The following is a 21,680-nucleotide window of genomic DNA, read 5'->3' on the forward strand; positions in this document are numbered from 1 at the left end:
GGCCTACGCAGTTCCCAACGTTCTTCCAACCCATTTGCTAAACAAAGATGTTCGCAGTGTGTCCCTTACGCTTTCCTCACGTTATGTCTGGCTGGTGGTACTTGGACGGGATCCATTATCTTGTGTGAATCGCCTCAATGCCACGTCATACGGAACAAATTTTGCTGCGGTAACTGTCAAATGATTTTATTCGGTCAAACGGTGAAAGGACTCGCTCCTAAGTCATGAACAATGTCGGTCTATTGAGAGACCCTGTTCATACCCAAGTTCTGGCCGTCCCTCCGTGACACAATAAAGTCATCTTGCATTTACCATACAAGAATTGATCAATCCTGTCGTGGCAATGAAGACGTAACAGCTGACTACGATTCCTTTATATTTTGCGACAACACCCAGTTTTGTCCTACAGCACTAAAACGATTAAACATTTCAACATGCTTCATAGAACTCGGGTGTCTACACATTTCAATCCATTTTACAAAATTCCCCACAACAAATAAACCTTGTAGATCCTCCATTTAATATTCAATTTGCTCAATTCAGTGATGTACACAATAGATTTTGTGGCAAATGCCAGGTGACCTCGTACAGCTGAGTGGTGGAAGGACTCGCCAAAAACGAGATCTTGATCCATCAAGACTTTGTTTACACAAGGTTCCATGCCTCGGATATTTCATAAACCCATCTGCTAAATGGTACATAATACCTATAGAGAACATTATGCTCACAGAGGTAAGCTTTCATTTGATCCAGAGCAGACATTCCACACGTTACTGAAATTACAGTATATTTAGCAAAATGCTACTGTTTCACAGATAAGAAAATACACGAACAACATTCACATTTCTTATAACAGTGAAGATAGCCAGTACTAGAATATATATATATATATATATATATATATATATATATAATATAAAAATCCCCAAAAACTCTTTGTGGTGGAAATCCTCGTTGCAAGAGGACCTGGGCAAGCCACTGTATGGTTTCAATAAAATAAATTAAAAAAATATATTACAAATTCCTCATCTCGGTTCTTGCCCATTCGTCATATTCCACAAAAACACACAACACTTTCGGGCCACAATGGTTTGTGGATATTTTCCCTGCGGAGGACAACTGCACCTTGGAACATCATACAAAGTTCCTCCTGTCCTCTGTTTTTCTTTCCAAAGGTCAATGGGCAAATGTAGGGCAACAAATTGATTGTTCAGTTGCTCGCATCAATCCCGAATCATAATATATAATTCAATTACACACTCCCACTATAAAGTAGTCTGCACAAGAGGAAACCCTGTTTCCTCAATTTTTACAGTTTAATCATTTCTAGATGCCCAGACAACAAAAGTGAATAATAATGAGCATGACAATACTGATATAACAACGACGACCAACATTTTAACAATTTCCAGGATAAGGTCTGAATGCTTTTTCCCGCCTTTGACTTGTCAATACATACATGATCCCTAACACAGAGAATAATAGCATCTCTGTAAGCAATATAAAAGTTTATAATACCCCAATGCACTAATTTATAGACTCAAAATGAAATCCATCATGAGGAAGACAATGAGTACATACAAGCGTTTCATCTCGGAGAAAATTTGAATTATTCTTAAGTATACAAGTCTAACAAGTCCTAAAATCCTTTAAGTGCAAGCTGCTACCACACACTGGCCATCTCCATAATTACACTGCACGGAGTACATAAAAGTCTTTCATTTGTGTGGAAATTAAACATGTTCTTAAAGATAAAATGTTATCTTGAACTCCATCTGACAAGCTTCCATTGCACAGTGGCCATCTCCATAATTCTTTGGCACATGAAAATATTCAATCATGGTCATCTGACACCTTTACCACAGAGAATTTCTTGCACTTACATAGAATAAACTCAAAATCACAATCTTACTTCCTCGACCACAGGACATGTACTGTGACAGGTAAAGTGTAGAACAGGTTCTGACACTTGCTGGACAACTTGCACAGTAAAAATAAAACCAACAAGAAACCATATTCTTTAAATAAATTAGTACCATTCTTCCCATTTACCTCAAGTCACTCTGAATGTATACAAATATATTTATACATTTATTTGTGAAACACTTCCAAGTCACATACTAAATGAAAGTAATAGCCAAACTCTTAGAATATGTGACAACATACATTTAGCAAGACATTCCCACAGCACAGTCTGCCGTGATCAAAATGAAAGAAAAAAAGATGCAGACAGCACCCGAATCACAATGACCAAACTGAATAAAAATAAACGAATAAGAAAGTAAAGTATGGCGAGAAAAACATGATACTGGGATAGTACGTGACGAGTGGAAGGGTGGGTAAACACCCGAGACCAATGGAGTTTTATTACTAACGTTTTGTACAGTAAGACCTCTTATTAACAGACGTTAATTAGCTGTGTTTGTGGTGTTTTCGCTGTGTTTTCGGTGTTTTTGGTGCTGTTGTTTAGTGCGTGCAATCACTATTATGCCACCCAAAAACCACTCCAAAACACCAAAAGCACAGCGAAAACACCGCAAACGCAGCTAATTAACGTCTGTTAATGAGAGGTCTCACTGTACTGAAAGGACTTCTTATGAGGAAGTTCTTTCAGGATGAAATGTTATTAATAAAACTCCAACGGTTTCTGGTGTCTACCTCGCCACCCTTCCACTCATTCTGCATATCGTACTTCAACATAGTACATGATCTTAACCCTTGCTGAGATCTCGCCCTTATTACTCATGTTACAAATTTGTAAACAATTCAAGTATAAAGAAGAAAAAAAAAAAAAAAAAAAAAAAAAAAAAATAATAATACTGGTGAAAATATGAAAAATAACAAAATTGGTAGCCATATAATACAGCTTATCAAACACGTAGTGATAATCTACATATGAAACACATTGTTCATCTTTTCTAATATCAGTGCTACTGTCGGGTGACCACGGGTGAAAGAAGAGAGAGTAACAAACCCGACAGTTAAAGGGAGAATGAAATCAGGATAACGGAAAGAGTAGCAGATCATAGGCAGATGGGAGCAGAAATGCAATAAACGGAATATTTTCATAACGTACAGGTAACTCGCATTTTATATGACCTTACATTGCATGAATTTAATTTTTTTTTTCAAAATCAATTTAAATCCGTGTGATGCACACCAAATTAAATATAGCAACTAACTCTGTTTTATGAAGCAGCCACCTAATGTCTAATTTGTCCCATTCTGTTCATTCTTGTTAACTTTTATTAATACTATCTCTGCCTTGCACTCTTCCATCCCACTGTTGTAATCACATAACCAGACATTGTTTTCACTTAATTGAAGACTTGGGAAAAAGAATTCCAAATTACATGAAAATTGCGTTATGTAACGTTTCTGGAAATGCATTTATCACATAAACTGAGTTACCTGTACAAGGATGAAGTGTTCTGAGTTTAACAGTAGGCGTAGAGAACTTCAGCCTCATGGTTCCTGTCAAGCAATGCATTAGACAAGGCACGAGAGAAAGAAAAAAAAAATAATAATAAAAATAAAAATAAATAAATAAAAAATAAACGATTGGGTACCGAGTTAACCTAATTCGTACAAGAGGGGATAGACAAGTACCTGGCAAATTGTTGACATAGCCGCCATCCAGCAGAAGGTGGCCATCATGAGGATCGCAAATGGGCGGCATGTAGCCAGACAAAGACATCGAGGCCCGAACATAACGCCAAGTGCTCCCTGTAACAATCGCCATTGATATAGCCTTGCTGACGGGTGTAAGGGTCAAAATACACATCTACCCTGTGGTTCCTCGCAACGACTGCCACCGGTGCGAAGTCTCCCTATGGGGTCGAGGGTGAGCAGGATACGGTTCACCACTGGGTACTCAAGCAGCACGCTTTCCTCCGCAACTGGTCGCTGTCAAATACCTATACATGATCCCATGAGCAACACTGCACGATCTGAGAACACCTGAATTCTGAATCGTCTAAACTCCAAGAACTAGCAGCACTGGAGCTAAAGCTAAATGAAAGTTTACGCATACGACATAGAAATTTGAGAAATATCCTAAGGTAAGAAAAAAATATTTGAAATGCCAGATTTCACTAGTAAGTTCAAACAACATAGTTACCTCAACTAACCTGCATGTACTAAACATAAATACTATGAATATATTTTCCACCTATTTCTTTATCTAAGAAAAAAACAACAACTACAAATTCAAAACAATGAAAGAAAATTCAACCTAGCTGACCTGTACATTTCTACTACACACTTTGAACCCCTTTCCACTCAATATAGTTTACCGCGATAAAAATTTAACAGTTAACCCATTCAACTCCGATGACAAGATGTCTTGTCATTTGGTCAAATAAAACAAAAAATCATAATAAAACAACAAAATGTTTGATGATCAAACAGCACCAGAAAAATATGACGTCATATTTTTCTGGTGCTGTTTGATCATCAAACATTTTGTTGTTTTATTATGATTTTTTGTTTTATTTGACCAAATGACAAGACATCTTGTCATCGGAGTTTAATGGGTTAAGCAAATGTGATATTTTCTTCACAAACTCTTACTCTCACTCCAGGTTCTCTAATTGTAAAATTCAATTACTATGAGCTTTGTTCTTTCACCATCTTCCAATTTTTCTTCAACATTAATGGGTCTCCTGTTTACAATTTCAAAAAGAATGCTTTGTAAAGATATAAGACTTATTGACCCACTGTTGGAGAATAAGGTAAGATGGACAGAAATTCTGTATATTTCGACCACTATCTATGGTTCTTTCTGCTGAAGAGGACCACAGATAGCGGTCGAAATATACAGAATTTCTCGCCATCATATCTTATTCTCCGGCAGTGAGTCAACAATTCTTATTTTACAAATGTGCAACTACATTAAACCTTCCTTGTAAAGATATGCTTATAGTATTTCAATCAATCCACAGCTTAAGTTTCTCTAAGTAGAAATCAACAGTAACATAGCCAGTAACAAGCCTTGCACCCACACGTAGATCTCTCCAAGAAAAAACAGGAAACTTGTCCACAATATTGAGTTTCTGTGTCACCATTTGTTAGCTTTCCTCATGTGAGAAATTGATGGAAAAACAAGTTTATGTAAAGAGATCTTCAGTCAGGGTACCATGTGCCAGCCCCTTGGGGCTGCACCATCAGTAGGTGATGGTGTTGATAAGCTTTGGAGATGGGTTCCAGGATGACAATCCTCTCTGATATTTGTATGACTCACCCAACTTGTGTAGGCCCTAGCAATAATAATACTTCATTATTACACAATGCAAGTCATATACAAAGCATCTGACCTATCAAAGTATCTCAAAAACACACTTTCATGTGCCTTATTTTTCTTCAAAGTAAATAAAAGATGATGTTCATATACAAAAATCCACTTGGTTCATAAAATTATACTGACCAAGTGTCAAACAGGCATGCCTTCGGACGAATCCTTAACCCATTAAACTCCGATGACAAGACATCTTGTCATCGGAGTTTAATGGGTTAAAGATGCAGCAACCCATAGAAAGGAACTGCTAACTAACATCCAGAATGCTTCAACTTTCCCCTACCTCTGCCCAAAGGTACCTGGTCACTAGAGGAGGCCAACACACACTCACTCTTTTATAAAATTCAAACTTTCATACTATACCTCTTTATAATCTTTTTCTGTTAATAAGAACAGTACACTGATATCAATTCTCCTTTGCAATAACTGAGTCTACTGGGTCCACTGAGGATGCACCACAATTAGAACCACTAAATGCAATAAACTTTCTCTGCTCCAAGCAAACACCCAGACCCTCAGGCATAAACATTCCCAACACATAATAAAAACCTATACTACCAACTGACGAGCAATTCTTAATTAAATAAATGCAGCATTAACATACCACTTATATCAGGAACAAAACTTTCATCAAAGACCACAATCCCAAGCTTTCCAGAGTACATCATAATCTTAGAAAACAAAACACAACACATACGTGGACTCACAAAACTTACAAAAGCATACCATTCCCTAACAAAACAATGGCTAAACAATCACTCGGACACTATAATAGAAATAACCACTACACAAACACAAAGAAAACAACATACATCATAAACATCTACATACCACAAACCAAAGGATACTCACACACTCCAACCGCTGAACGACTTAAAACGACATACTACTAGACGAGGACCTATACACACATCACCCTATTTGTTTCTGCACTCAGCCAGACGACCAAAAGTACATACATACATATACCAAAGGCTTTTTCCCCCCTTATATGGGGGGGGTAGCCAAAAAGAAAAAGGCATAGAACCCACTCCCACCCATTCCATTTCCTATATATTCCACTCCCCTCCACCCTCCTCCCTCCCTCTTATCTTGGCACCTCCTGGATGACGGGTCATCCCTGCATCCTGTCCACTGCCCTGGGTCAGAAGCAGTGTCGCAAGACACAGCACAACCCCAGCAAGGCCGCTTCATAAATTCGGCGACCCCTCCTCTCCGTCCCCTCATGCAGACCAAAAGTAAACATACTAAATTCCAGTGAACACCATGCAATACAACCAACGAGTGATTTCAGAGGACGACTTGCCAAGACTCCGTAAGGAACAAGAAGTGATTACACCAGACATTCCAATGTGCTCACCTTCACTCCATCCTTAACCAACAATCATTTATAACCAACCATTTCCCAATATATAACTTGCACAAAAATCTAAACCCACCCACATAAAGACTTGTATAAACTACAACAAACTAAAATGGCCAAAATACACAGAACAAACTGAAAGAAGATCAAGTCAACTTTGACAACTTGTAAAAGACACTGAATGTGAGGATGGAGAATTAGTACAATTTTTCATTTGTTTGAGCTTTATCAAGTACTGTACATCAAATGTACTTAATAAAACATCGTACTAAAACTTCTGTCTTTATGTGAAGTTTCTTTTGATAGACTTGTTTGCAACTACCAATTAAATACATAACTTGTACCCACTCATCAATAAATCCACAATACATCTCCAGAGAACTTCCTTATTAAAAAGAAAACAAAATAAAAGGAATGCAGAAACTATCAGAACAAGAAACAGCCACAGCAACTAAATGATGGTATCACACAAAAAACAAAAACAAAAAAACACCCTAGTTCCATAAATGAAGAAACATGTGGTGTCCAGCAGCTCCCCCTAACCAAACAAGTTACATATATATATACCAAGGCTTTTTCTCCCTTACAAGGGAGGTAGCCAAAAAAGGAAAAGGCATAAAATCATTCCCACCCATTCCATCCCTGAATACACTCCACACCTTTCCACCCTCCCTCATCCACAGCAAGGCTGCTTCATTAAATCGGCGACCCCCCCCCCTCTCCGTCCCCCCATTGCATAAAAGGAGAAGACGGGGAGAAATCCCTTCGGGCTGCGTCAAATTTTGCTCACACATACTACCTCACCCCCCCATCCCCCCACCCATTCCACCTCCTGCATCACATCATCCATATACAACCATTCTCCATTCACCCGTCTTCTGTCCTCTCCCGTCCTTCCTCAACAGACATTCCCCTCTTCCCCAAAGCCCCCTTCACCCCATCCATCCACCTCAACCTAGGACGTCCCCTCATGTTCACTCCCTCCACATCTGCCTTCCATACCTCTTTTACTAGTCTTTCTTCACTCATTCTTTCCATGTGTCCAAACCATCTTAATACTTTTTCATCAACCCTATCTCCCAACTCCCTTTCCACCCCTGTTCTCCTCCTCACCTCTCACTCTATCTAGCCTAGTAACCCCCACCATACTTCTCAGACACCTCATCTCAAACACATTCAAGCTCCTTCTCTCTTCCTCTCTTATGTTCCATGTTTCTGCCCCATACAGTGCTGTTGGCACAATCACTCCTTCATACAGTCTCCTTTTAGCATCCATTCCCAAATGTTTATTCCTTACTACACTCTTTAATCCACCAAGGCATTTACTTGCTTGTCTCAATCTACATTCTACCTCCACCTTCACTCCACCTTTTCCTGCCACATTTGCACCCAAGTATCTAAAACTATCCACTTCCTCCAGTCGCTCTCCCTTAATGCTCACTTCCAGTCTACTGCCACTTTCACCCCTTGTACATCTCATCACCTTACTTTTACCCACATTTATCTTTAGCTTTCTTCTATCACATACTCTCCCAAACTCTGCCACCAACATCCTCAATCCCTCCTCCGATCCTGCCACAAGCACAGTGTCGTCCGCAAACAACAGCTGGCTCACCTCCCACTTTTCTCCATGTTCTTTAACCATCTCCAATCCCTGACCCACTACCCTTGCATTTACCTCTCGCACTACTCCATCCATGTATAAGTTGAACAGCCAGGGCGACATAACGCATCTTGACGAAGTCCCACCTTTACTTCGAACCACTCACTCCCTCCATTTCTAATCTTGACACAAGCTCTACTACTCTCATAAAAACTCTTGACAGCTCCCAGAAGCTTTCCTCCTATCCCGTATATCTGCATAACCTCCCACATTGCCTTTCTGTCAACCCCATCGTAAGCCTTTTCCAGATCCATAAAAGCCCAAAAAACATCCTTCCCCTTTCCTATAGCTTTCTCACATATCTGTCTTACCACAAAAATCTGATCTACACAACCTCTACCCGTCCTAAATCCACACTGTTCCTCACCAATGACTCCCTCTGTTCCTCTCCTAATCCTGTTGATATTTATGGCGGAGGTCGGGAGAGGAAGCAGTTCATAGTAAGGGCAAGCTACATTAAATTCCCCATTTCAAATCTTTCACAAAGAGACAGTGTCCTGACCCTCTCTAGTTGAGGCAACACAGACCAAAATACAGTCATCAAACATTGCAATATCATATACAAACATTTCTCCAAAACAAGTTTAAAACTCTTGATGTCAGAAAGCAGGAAAATGACAAGATACTTAACCCATTCAACTCCGATGACAAGATGTCTTGTCATTTGGTCAAATAAAACAAAAAATCATAATAAAACAACAAAATGTTTGATGATCAAACAGCACCAGAAAAATATGACGTCATCAGTCCTCCTCTTCGAGGAGGACTGATGACGTCATATTTTTCTGGTGCTGTTTGATCATCAAACATTTTGTTGTTTTATTATGATTTTTTGTTTTATTTGACCAAATGACAAGACATCTTGTCATCGGAGTTGAATGGGTTAAGATAGAGCTACCCCACCCTTCACCAGCTAAGACAGAGAAAAAGTTATGAAGAAACTAAACAATTCGCACAAAGAAGGTCCCAACACAATAAACTACCCTTGGGAACATTACTGATAGAATAGAAATGATGGCAATAAATACATACAAGGATTTTGACACTGATCCTAGACATGTCCTTTCAAACATCACAAAAAACAAATGTACAAAAATAACAAGAAATGACTGATATACTTCCTAGCTGGGACAAATGGCAAGGTATTTCAATATAATACTCTACTACGACTCAAAGAAAGTATAAATACAACAGAGTCAACAAGGGCAATACTATCACCGATGCTAATTACCATAACTCATATACAGTAGCGGCCAAAATATAAGGGTAAGTGAAAGCATATGTATTCAAATGCATATATTGAAATTAATACCCTACACAAGAACTTCATATTTTGTATACAATTAGATATACATTATATCTATATTACTTGAAAATTTGAAGCTTATGCAACTCATACAAAGAAAGTTTGTAATTAATAAATAAAAGAGTGTGTAACTTCTTGAGGTCAAAAGTTAAGGGTTTCTTAGAAAAAAGGACTTTCTATGCTTTACAAGACTGTCAAATCAGAACCGCAACATAAAGTTAGCGTTTCAAATATTGGAACCTCAAACTTGTAAACATGGCTGCTGATAAACGACGTCCGGTGTCTTCTCAAGATAAACAGAGGATTGTTGATCTTCACAAAGATGGACATTCAAATGGAGTCATAGCAGAGAGGATAGGAAGGTCTGTGAGTGTGGTGCAACATATTGTAGCTCAATATAAATCAACAGGATCAATAATTTCACTACCTAAAACTGGTAGACCACGCAAAACCTCAGTTAAGCAGGACCGTCTTATGGTAAGGTTGTCACGGAAGGATAGATTCAAGAGCGCTGCAGAGATATCCCGTGAGTTAAATGCATCTTATGACTGCGATCTGTCACGTAAAACAGTGTCTCGGAGATTAGTAAGTGCTGGTTTGAATGCCCGAGTCCCTGCATCCAAACCATTGATATCCAAGAAGAACCAAAAAGCCCACCTGAAGTTTTGCATTGAACATGCTATCTGGACGGAAGATCAGTGGTCTAGCGTTTACTTCAGTGATGAATCTAAGTTTAATTTACTTGATTGAGATGACAGGAATTATGTCCGACGAACGACTGGCGAAAGATTGTCCGTTAAATGTGTGAAGAAAACTGAAACACGGCGGAGGAAGTGTGATGGTGTGGGGGATCATCTCTGCTGCTGGTACTGGGCCTCTTGTTCGCTTGCATGGGAAGATCAACGGAGAGGTGTATAAACAGATTCTTCGACAGCATGCCCTTCCATATTTGAGATCTTCAAGGGTTCAATGTCCCATATTCATGCAAGATAATGCTCCTTGCCACACTTGCAAGAAGGTCAAATCATTCTTTACTGAAGAAGAACTTTATGTGATGGACTGGCCTGCTCAAAGCCCGGATTTAAATCCAATAGAGAATGTTTGGAAAATAATTGGTGAACGGGCACAGTGAAAAAATCCAAAAAATCAAGATGAACTTTGGAAGTTCTTGGAATTTGAATGGAGCACTGCTACTCCATCATTTTGTAGGAAATTGATCAATTCATGTAGCAACAGGTGTCAGGAGGTGATTGACAATAAAGGATTGTTCACCAAATATTAATGTTATTGCTATTTATCTTTTAAAATAAGTTAAATTTCATTATTTTCTAAGCTACCCTTAACTTTTGACCGCAAGAAGTTACACACTCTTTTTTTTTTTTTATTAATTACTAACTTTCTTTGTATGAGTTGTATAAGCTTCAAATTTTCAAGTAATATAGATATAATGTATATCTAATTGTATACAAAATATGAAGTTCTTGTGTAGGGTATTATTTTCAATATATGCATTTGAATACATATGTTTTCACTTACCCTTATATTTTGGCCGCTACTGTACGTATGAATTCGCTTCCCAAAACCTGAAACTCAATACCAAAGCACACTGATGATTCAGTATAATGTTACAGATTCCCCATCTCAGAGAAGGCTAGGGCAGTCCATAACAACAACATAACCATCACATTAAAAAAGCCCACGATTCACAACATAAGAATACATACATACACCAAGATCTTTCTCCCCCTTACAAGGGAGGTAGCCAAAGTCAAATCCACTCACACCCATTTCATCCCCACATACTCCACTCCCATTCACCACCCCTCCCTTCCTCTTTTCTTGGCTCTTCCTGGATGATGGGTCATCCCTGCATCTCGCCCACTGCCTTGGGTCAAAAGCGATGCAGCAAAATACAGCACATCCACATCAAGGCTGCTTGATTCAATTGGCAATCCCCCATCTCCATTCCCTCATGCAGAAAAAGATAAGACAGGGAGAAATCCCTTTGGGCTGCTTCAGAATATCATTCACACATACTCCCTAATGTCTACTTCTCATTACACTTTTTAATCCACCAAGGCATTTACTTGCTTCTCTCAATCTACAGTCTACCTCCACCTCCACTCCTCCCTTTTCTGCCACTTTTGCCAAGTATCTGAAGCTATCCACTCCCTCCAGTCTTTCTCCCATAATACTCATTTCCAATTTGCTGCCATCCTCTATCCTTGTACATCTCATCATCTTACTTTTACTCACATTTATCTTCAACTTCCTTCTTTCACACACCTTCCCAAACTCTGTCACTAGCTTCCTCAATCCTTCCTCTGATCCTGCTACAAGTGCAGTGTTGTCAGCAAACTGGATTTCTCCCATTTTCCTCCATTTTCTTTAACCATTTCCAATCCCCTAACCACTACCTTCGTATTTACCTCTTGCACCACACCATCCACGTATAAATTGAACAGCTATGGCAACATGACACATCCCTGGCAAAGTTCCACCTTTACTTCAAACCACTCACTCTCTCCATTTCTAATTCTAACACAGGCTCTACTACTCTTGTAAAAACTCTTGACTGTTCTTAACAGCTTTCCTCCTTTCCCATACATCTGCAATACCTCCCACAGTGCCTTCCTGTCTACCCTATCATGAGCTTCTTCCAGATCCATAAATGCCCCCCAAAAAATCCTTAACTTTTCCTAAAGCTTTTTCACACATCTGTCTTACCACAAAAATCTGGTCCACGCAACCCCTACCTTTCCCTAACCCACACTGTTCCTCACCAATTACTCCCTCTATTCCTCTCCTAATCCTCTCAATCAAAACCCTCCCATAAGCTTTCCCAACTACAATCAACAAAGTGATCCCTCTGAAACTACTACACACACACTTGTTCACTTTTTCCTTGTAAAGTGGAACTATACAGGCATTTCTCCAGTCCTCTGGCATTCTACCCTCTTCTAGATAAACATTAAACAATCTCACCAGCCAGTCCACCATCACTGTACTTCCCTTTTTTAGACACTCCACATGACACCCATCTAACCCAGGTGCCTTACCTACTCTCATCATCTTAACAATTGCCTTCACCTCATTTTTCCTTATTTCTCCTCCATTTTCCTCGTTCATCACTGTTATTTTCTTAGCACCTCCCACTGCAACTACCTTTCCTTCCCTATCCTCCTTCACATTTAACAACTCCCTAACATACTCTGCCCATCTTTCTCTTACCGTCTCTTCCGTAATCATCTCTCCATCTGCACCTTTTACCTTTCCTTCTATACTTGATTCGCCACCTCCTTCCTCTCTTAATTTCTTTCCAAAACATCTTTTATTACTTTCAAAATTTTCTGTCATACTCTTCTCCTTTTTCACACCTGCTCTCCTTTATGCCTCCTTTATCTTATGCTTTACTCTTCTTCTCTTTGTACCACTCCACCAATATTCCGCTCAAATATCTACAATAACTTGCTCCCAGCATCCCATGTCTATATAAATGCTGACACACACACACACACACATATCACAAAACAAACACTGCTTAACACTTGCCAAATTCTAGATTCTTCAAATCGCCCAATAAATCAATCCAACAGAGAAAACACTCCTGTGATAGATAAAATCTGCACTGACACATCTACATTCAGGTCATCATACACTAAACCCCTAACAAAACACTTGACTAGGGAACAAACATCAATTACCTACAGTGTGTCTACCACTCCAGGTTCTTCACTCCAAACAGCAACACAAAATCTCTTTAGTGAGTGACTTTTGAGCCAAACTGGTGGTACTGGCCAGTTTCCTGGGAACGGAAGGGCTTGTCCATGACATTATTAGGGCAGTGATTGATTGATTGGTTCACTGAATTTGAGGCTTGGTATGATAAGTCTCAGAGTAGATGACAGGACCCAATGAGTGTTGCTCCTTTCTTGTATGTTACAAATTAGGTAAATACACATTTAATTCCAGGTGTCCTCAAATGGCAGCATTGTACACGGCAGTATTTCTTAAAACAATTACGGAAAAATGGACATCTTGAGGTTGATAGTCCTGTAAATCTGAAAGTGGTTAACCCATTCAACTCCGATGACAAGATGTCTTGTCATTTGGTCAAATAAAAAAAAAATCATAAAACACCAAAATGTTTGATCAAACACCAGAAAAATATGACGTCAGTCCTCGCTTCGCTGCGAGCGAAGCGAGGATTGACGTCATATTTTTCTGGTGTTTGATCAAACATTTTGGTGTTTTATGATTTTTTTTTTATTTGACCAAATGACAAGACATCTTGTCATCGGAGTTGAATGGGTTAATATGCATTCTCTAACACGTGAATGGTACATTTGCTTGAACACACAAAGGCCTTAAAACTTCAGCCCCACATTACAATAAAAGGAAAAACAACATAATATATACAAAACACACAAATACAAAGCACAAACAGATACATATTTGCAAAATAGTGAGAGATGGGCATGTGAGAAACTCAGCATTATCATTGTTAGTATAATAAAATATATATTAAAAATATATATCATATCTCTATACCCAAGTCTCTTACAAATAAGAAAATATTACTCAACATTTCCCTTGCCATATGTGATCAGTTGTAACTCTAAACATAATGTTAGCAAGGTGCCCAATCCACATGCAGCTCAATTAATCGTGGTCTACGCTTGCTACTGTGCAATAACAACAGCCAACACACCCTACGCTTCTGGTGTGTTATCGCAAATACGGTAAACCCTCGATATAACGGATCTTGATATACCGGATATCGGATATAACAGGCAAAAAATCTGACTGGACAAACCCTTGCTATAATGGATGAAAATCCGGCAAGGGATCCTCGATTATAACAGATCTTCGGATATAACGACAGACCCGTCCCCATGTCATCCATTATATTGTGGGTTTACTGTAATTTCTAATACTTCAGGATATAAAGGATCTGTCTGTTATTTCCATCAGATATAACAGATTTTCAGATGTAACAACAGAACCCTGTCCCTCATATCGTCTGTTATATTGAGGGTTTACTGTAATTGGTAAATCAACATAACAGTGTGGTTAACCCATTAAACTCCGATGACAAGATTCTTTGTCATTTGGTCAAATAAAACCAAAAATCATAAAACACCAAAATGTTTGATCAAACACCAGAAAAATATGACGTCAGTCCTCACTTCGCTCGCGAGCGAAGCGAGGACTGACGTCATATTTTTCTGGTGTTTGATCAAACATTTTGGTGTTTTATGATTTTTTGTTTTATTTGACCAAATGACAAAGAATCTTGTCATCGGAGTTCAATGGGTTAATGGTAATCTTTGGTGTATCTGATATTTAACTTGCAGAATTCATCATGTTGATCAATTCTCCTTTAATGACAGGTACAGTATCTGCTTCAGGTGCAGCCCTGAGGGGTTGACACTTGGTACCTAAATAGAGCCCAAGACCCCTCTCTCTCAGCTTCAACTGTATTTCTTAACCTTTTCGCACAAAGAGTTGACAACCAGTAATTGTTCCCTTCCTACCACTATTAAGCCAGTAAAAAAGAAATAGTCTCGCACCAATACAACCCAGATGACAGTTCAAAGTTTCTTCATGGGAAAATTTGTCATAGGACCTTTTTTTCAGAAAACAATGAACACATTATATTATCTTTCAACATCCCATACCCCAGACAACTAAAAAAAAAAACAAGAGAAATTAGGCCTGGCCACAGATCCAAACTGCCCTCAATACAACCACTACAGAGAAGAGACAGAACACCATTCTAATATGCCCCACACTAACAATCACTAGATAACATGATAGTTCTTCCTAGAGTGACTTATGGGCCTGCCTAGAGGCTCTTTCTAGTTACCAGGAAACCATGGGTCTCTTATAAGCGAGACCAGGGGGAACAGATGGACTTAGCTACTAACTACACAAAATCAAATCGCTGAGTGGCCTATGGGCCAATTCGACAACCGTTAACCATATCCTTCAGACAACAAACCTTCTGCAGAGAGAAAACAAAGGCGACAGATAAAGTCACTGACGAGGGGAGCATTGAGGAAATTTTTTGAGATGATGAAGGGAAAGTTTATTATAGCCGTGTATTTACGAGGATGGTAAAGAATGTGCAAGTCTGAAGGGAGACGATGAAGTGTTCAAAGTGGAGACAGTGACATGGATGCTTTGTCATCATGACATTTACACATATACGAAGGGTCATGCATATTGCAAGCCCTACACACCGACAATAACGGCAAATAATCGCACCCAAAATGTTCCAAAACAAATATCTTCATAACTTATTAATTTACCTATTTCTTGTTCAGTTATATACACATTGTTTCCTAAGCTTTATCTTATTTTTTATGACACTTTTTGGAAATGATTTTTGACACATTACGCACTCGTGTAATATACCAATCTTAAAGATAAACATTGCAAAGTAAAATGAAATATCCGTGTCCATCTATACGTTCATCTGTCTAACATGAGGGCCATAAACCCAAAAACTGAACAGCAATTACAGTAGTCATATAGAAGTACACTTGACCCCAGACATAAGCAGAGATGGGACATACAAGCACCAGACCTATAGTATACAAAAAAAACCACAGAAGGCACCTGTATCAATTTCAACACACCTCTAAACAGCCAAAAGCACCAAAGACAAACCCTACTCAATACAATATAGCCATGGAAAACCTGAGTGGTGTTTAAAAAAAAAAAAAAAAAAAAATCCCTTATACAGGGTGGGGCGCGGAAACTTCCCGATTTGGGGATTGAATTATAAAGTGTTTACACTTCACAATTCTTTATTCTACTTTTATGTCTGTCACACAACATGGGAGATTTACTTTTACACAGTTCTAAAAACAATATCTTTTAAATGTCCACCTCCATTGTCAATACACTGATTCAGACGATTTCGGAAGCTTTGGTCTACTCTCTCTAGCATGGTGAGCAGTATATTGGCTATTTGAGTGCGGATGGCATTCTGTAGGTCTTCCAGGGTCTATGGACGGTCGTTATAAACCAGGGATTAGAGATAATCCCACAGGAAATAATCACAGGGGGCTAAATCAGGCGAGCGCGCTGGCCAGTTTAAATCGCCTCTCAGGGAAATCAGTGCGCTCGCCTGATTTAGGCCCCTATGATTATTTCCTGTGGGGTTATCTCAAATCCATGGTTTATAACGACTGTCCATAGACCCTTCCAAGGATTTACATAAGATTTACATAATCAAAGAATTTTTTTTAAAAATACCACTGTGAGTCGTAAATATGGAGCCTGTCAATGTCGGGCCAGGTGTACATTTTCCACGCACAGTCCAGAGAACAATCCGAACGGGTCCTGGCATGTGACATAGCACAACACAAGGGTGCTGCTGGGGAGAGAGTGTACATTGTTGTAAAACAGTTCGTCACCATTACAATCAACTTCCGAGTGCTCCTTCTCAACTTGCATCTTTTACTAACGAAGCTCCTGCTTGTGAGCAAAACATTTCTGGTCTTGTTTGGATGAAATTTATAATTCAATCATAAGTTGCTAACGAGGGAGCTTTTCAGTTTTCGTACGGTACCACTTTGGCTGGCTAAACATGTTCGGGCGTCATTACTTTGCAGCGAAGGTTGAGGGGATGGGGGTTCGAACCCTGCCAATGGTGAAGTTGAACCAAGGGCATGATTAATTAAATCCCATGCCTTAAAATCCTCTGTATGAGGCACTGTCCTACCCACCGATAGGGGGAGTTTGTGACGTTAAACCGTATCATCACCACTACCACCACCTTGAACAGATTGAAATTGTCGAGTGTTACTTCCCTCTCTTCCTCCTCATGATGCCGTCCCTTGTAATGCTGACATACCCGAGAGAAGTCACATGTTTTCCACTCAAATACGTGTCGTTTCAGGCACTCGATATCGTTGAAATCTTCCCTCGTCACTCCCATTGCAGGAAATCGTCTCTTCAGAGGTGCTTAGTGCTGTGGATGATGGTGGTCTGGTGTGCCTTCGTGATGTGGCGAATCCACTATCACAAATGGGAGTAGCCTAGCTACATAAACAAATTCCACCTGTGATAGGTACATGGCATGCAGCCACTGTAGGACCATCAAGACTAATATTTTTGTCTTGCCCCACATAGAAGATCCCCATGATTAAGAATTTCTGTGGCTGCTGGCCTGTCCTGATGTCCGATAAATGAGACATTTCATCTCGTCAGGTCAACAGCCAGTCATTACCTCACCCCTGACAAATGTGTGTTCTGCTGAACATCATATATGTAGTTGTACACCCACAAAACTCACTCGTAGTACACAATGCTGGCTTACAGACATGGACAAGGTAGACAGCAATGAACCTTCATAATGGTAGAGAAGTCCCTGACTTCGGTCCGACGCTGATGATAAAGCAGACACAAAGAGGTCTCGTCTACTGCTAATTCTGCCTCTAGACTGTTGTCAGTACCTTCTTTGCAGTTCTTAACCCATTCAACTCCGATGACAAGATGTCTTGTCATTTGGTCAAATAAAACAAAAAATCATAAAACACCAAAATGTTTGATCAAACACCAGAAAAATATGACGGCAATCCTCGCTTCGCTGCGAGCGAAGCGAGGATTGACGTCATATTTTTCTGGTGTTTGATCAAACATTTTGGTGTTTTATGATTTTTTGTTTTATTTGACCAAATGACAAGACATCTTGTCATCGGAGTTGAATGGGTTAATTTGCTGTTCCAGCTTTTGGAGGTGGTGTAAACATCTGTTTTTGGTGGCAGATACACTGGAAGTAAATGTCTGGAATGCTCGTGTTCGACTCCAAGGTGGTGGCTGAAGTCGAAAAAAGACTTCCAACGTATTTGCATACACTGAGCAACTTCATTCCAACAATGGTTCTGGAGAAAGAGCATTTCTCATACTTGTCTGTGGCACATATTCCAATCAGCAATCCGCTTACTCTCTTGACAAGTACCTTAATCTTCTTTTTGTCAATTACAAAGAACAGGACAAAACCTTTGTGGTACATGCAGATGTCATTTCATTCAAGAACATCCCAACCCCACTTTCTTATACAATCCATCATGGCATACAGGACCAAGTCTTGTTGGTATCGCCTGCCTGTCACCACAATTCACGCATTCTTCACCAAGAATGTACTTGTTGGCAAAAATTTCTTCCTAATTACCTTCCTCCTTTTTCCTCACTTGTCCCTTCCTTTCTACAGTGACCGCAGGTTCCCGTTTGCAGCTCTGAAGTGTCAGAATGGTGATGCCGCTTCCATTCTCATCACCAACACACACTCCACCACTAACACCACAATTCTCACTTTCTCAACCATCTTCTTCAATTCCACTATCACTATTTCCCAGAGCTGAGCGCGTTCCTCGGTGCATTCCGCTTTAATTTGGCTGTGATTAGCACTCCCAAACTATTACAGCATTATAGGTTCCAGTATAGTATGTGGCCTATCTTTTGGATGTAGCCTACGAAATTTTTCTTTGGTATAGTATGTGGCCTACCAGACTTTTATTTTGGTATGAACCTGTCTCTCAAGCTTTAATAGTTTGGGAGTGCTAACCGTGGCCAGACTAAAACAACATACTGAGGAACGCACCTAGGAGCACATCTCAGAACACACCAAGCTTTACTATTTCCATTATGTGGAATATAGTGAGGATTTATGATATTATCATAATTTCATAAGTATCGTCGCCACCACTTGTTTTGATGTTATCACGAAAATTACTCAACATGTGGGATGCTTGCCCTGCACTCTACAAAGAATCGGTGGTTCAAAACCATTCCCGAGGGTCCAGGCAGATTTTCTATGAAAGCTACTGGAATTGAGAGAGACTGCAGTACACAATGGTCCAAGTTTGAATGTGATTGAACAATATTCCATGAAAAAACCACAATGATAAGAGCAGGGAGAGCAGACATTTTTATCACTCACGTGAGGCACAAATTGCTGGCAGAAACAACATCAAATTTTGTGGTCCATCCTCTGCCAGCCAATCAGAAGCCAGACTACTTTAATAGGTGTCTTTTCATTGGTCTACATTCCTATCCTGACAAACAGATACTCTTCACAGAATACACACAAGTGCAAGACATTGGGACCTAATATCTAGCCAAATTATCCAGGCACTCAAGCCAACCAGTCAAGAAAGCCAAAAATAGTTACTTGTTTTTGTTTTCAACCATTTGGCTAATGATGTATGGGCCTCCAATCCAAACCCAGGTCACAAGAGTTTATGCAGTGCTACACACAAAAATACAGTTTTTCTTTACAGCCAAAGGAGTTTACGAGTTTTGTAAACTCAAGACCATCATTGCAGGTACGTATCACCAGAACCACAATAATTGCACAAACATACGAGAACATATCGTGCAAATGAAATGTTAGCAAATAAGATTACAAACATGTACAAACGAATTTCTCCTGACCTCTGGTGTTAGTTTTGATCATTGACAAATGACAGTGCAGACGTGGACAATGCCAGACCTGGTTACGACCTCTGGCCTACATTGGGGAATAATTTTTTTTTTTTCAACAAACTTTGCTCCCCATACACAGAGTATACTTCCCCATAAAGAACACTTGAAGAACATCCCTTTATAAGTAAAGTTCACTCCTCTCTTTCAATTTTTTTTTTTTTTTTACCACCATACAGCTTATAAACAATATCAACACAGAACAGGCATGGTCTTACAAACTGCCCTAGATGCAATCACCACACAGATGACATAGAACACCCTGTCTTACATGTCCCTTCTCTTGCCTTACCCAAACAACAAAATATCCTTTCCACAAGTGACTTGTGGGCCAATCTGGCGGCTCTTGACATTTATCTGAGAACTGTGGATCTCCTGTAAGACAGACCAAGAGGCCTGGAGCAGTAGATTATGCATACCACACGAGGAAAGACTAAAAGCACCGAGTCTGCCAACTTTCAAAGATCGAAAAGAAGGTGATATAATTATAGAATTCAGGTCACTTAACCCCTTTGAGTACCGGATGTGTGTTTTGTGACACCTGCGTGTCACGGCTGAGTGCACCTGCCAGGAACCGAGCATGCTCCCTGTGACACGCACGTGTTACAGGTATAAGCTGTGTGTATTGAGGGCTCTCAAGGCCTTGGTTTCTGGGTTATTACTACCCATGTGGTGGCAAGTGTCTGTGTTTACAAACATAATGCCACGTCCACACGGTCGAGCACTGTCCGCCGGGCACGAGGGCTTTGCTCGATAACGGGCAAACCATCAAACAGTCCGATCCCGGCGCCATTTGCGGGCAGTGGATGGAGGGCTGACATCGCTGCCAAACGCATGAGGTGAGGTGCGAGCAAAGTTAGCAAACCCACTCAGTACAGACCGAAGTTACCTTACTACCATGTCTGCACCTAGTACTAGTGTGTACTGGTCTCGACAAAACGTGCTATTGGTGCTATGCTTTTCCTCATATTTATCTCTTGCCTTTGTATATATGGCTCCACTTTCGAAAGGAGAACAGAAAAGCTGCTTATGTTCATTCTCATGCAATAGCAAAACAATTGTTCATTTTCATCCAGCAATTCACGTAGGATTGTCACTGAGCTTCCCATTAAATCACGTCTTTGTAACCACTCCCGGCATCAGACATGTCTCCGTGATTTCTTGTTTTTCTTTTTAATGCAGGCAGCAATTATAATGCTGTAAAGTGCTACCTTCTTTCCAAGTATGGCGGGAACCATGGTTATTGTACCGCAATGAACCACTCCCTCCCAACCTCTGCTTGCGGCCAACTAACCTCCAACCACCATCGTCAGCTGTGTGGACACTTTGCGGGCAGAGTCTGCGGACTTTGCCCAGTAAGGGCAAAGTCTGCCAGGCACAGCTCGACCGTGTGGACGCGGCATAAGGCTCCAGCCATTTGTGGGACGGTTTGAAACATTTGTTTACATAAGGTTGACAGGTCGGTAACGAAGGGGTTAAGGGGACAGATTGCATTGACAGAAGAGATCTCCCAATTAAAGATGGGAGGAGGGCTTAAAGAGGTCATGGAAGCAAA

General features: G+C 40.0%; 1 protein-coding gene across 3 annotated transcripts in view; it reads right to left on the reverse strand.

Annotated features, from left to right (window-relative positions):
* sws (patatin like phospholipase domain containing sws) overlaps positions 1–21,680 on the reverse strand; it is a 125,794-nt gene that overhangs the window by 12,664 nt on the left and 91,450 nt on the right. For 2 of the 3 annotated variants that reach the window (XM_076194611.1, XM_076194609.1), the window contains exon 22: positions 3,610–3,726. The exons of the other annotated variant lie outside the window; for it this stretch is intronic. In XM_076194611.1, the coding sequence (XP_076050726.1) occupies positions 3,610–3,726 (117 nt within the window). The remainder of the gene's footprint in view (positions 1–3,609; positions 3,727–21,680) is intronic. 3 annotated transcript variants of the gene reach the window in all.

This window comes from Oratosquilla oratoria, chromosome 12 (assembly GCF_046742065.1).
Source record: "Oratosquilla oratoria isolate Oo_2021 chromosome 12, ASM4674206v1, whole genome shotgun sequence".
Classification (NCBI taxonomy): domain Eukaryota; kingdom Metazoa; phylum Arthropoda; class Malacostraca; order Stomatopoda; family Squillidae; genus Oratosquilla; species Oratosquilla oratoria.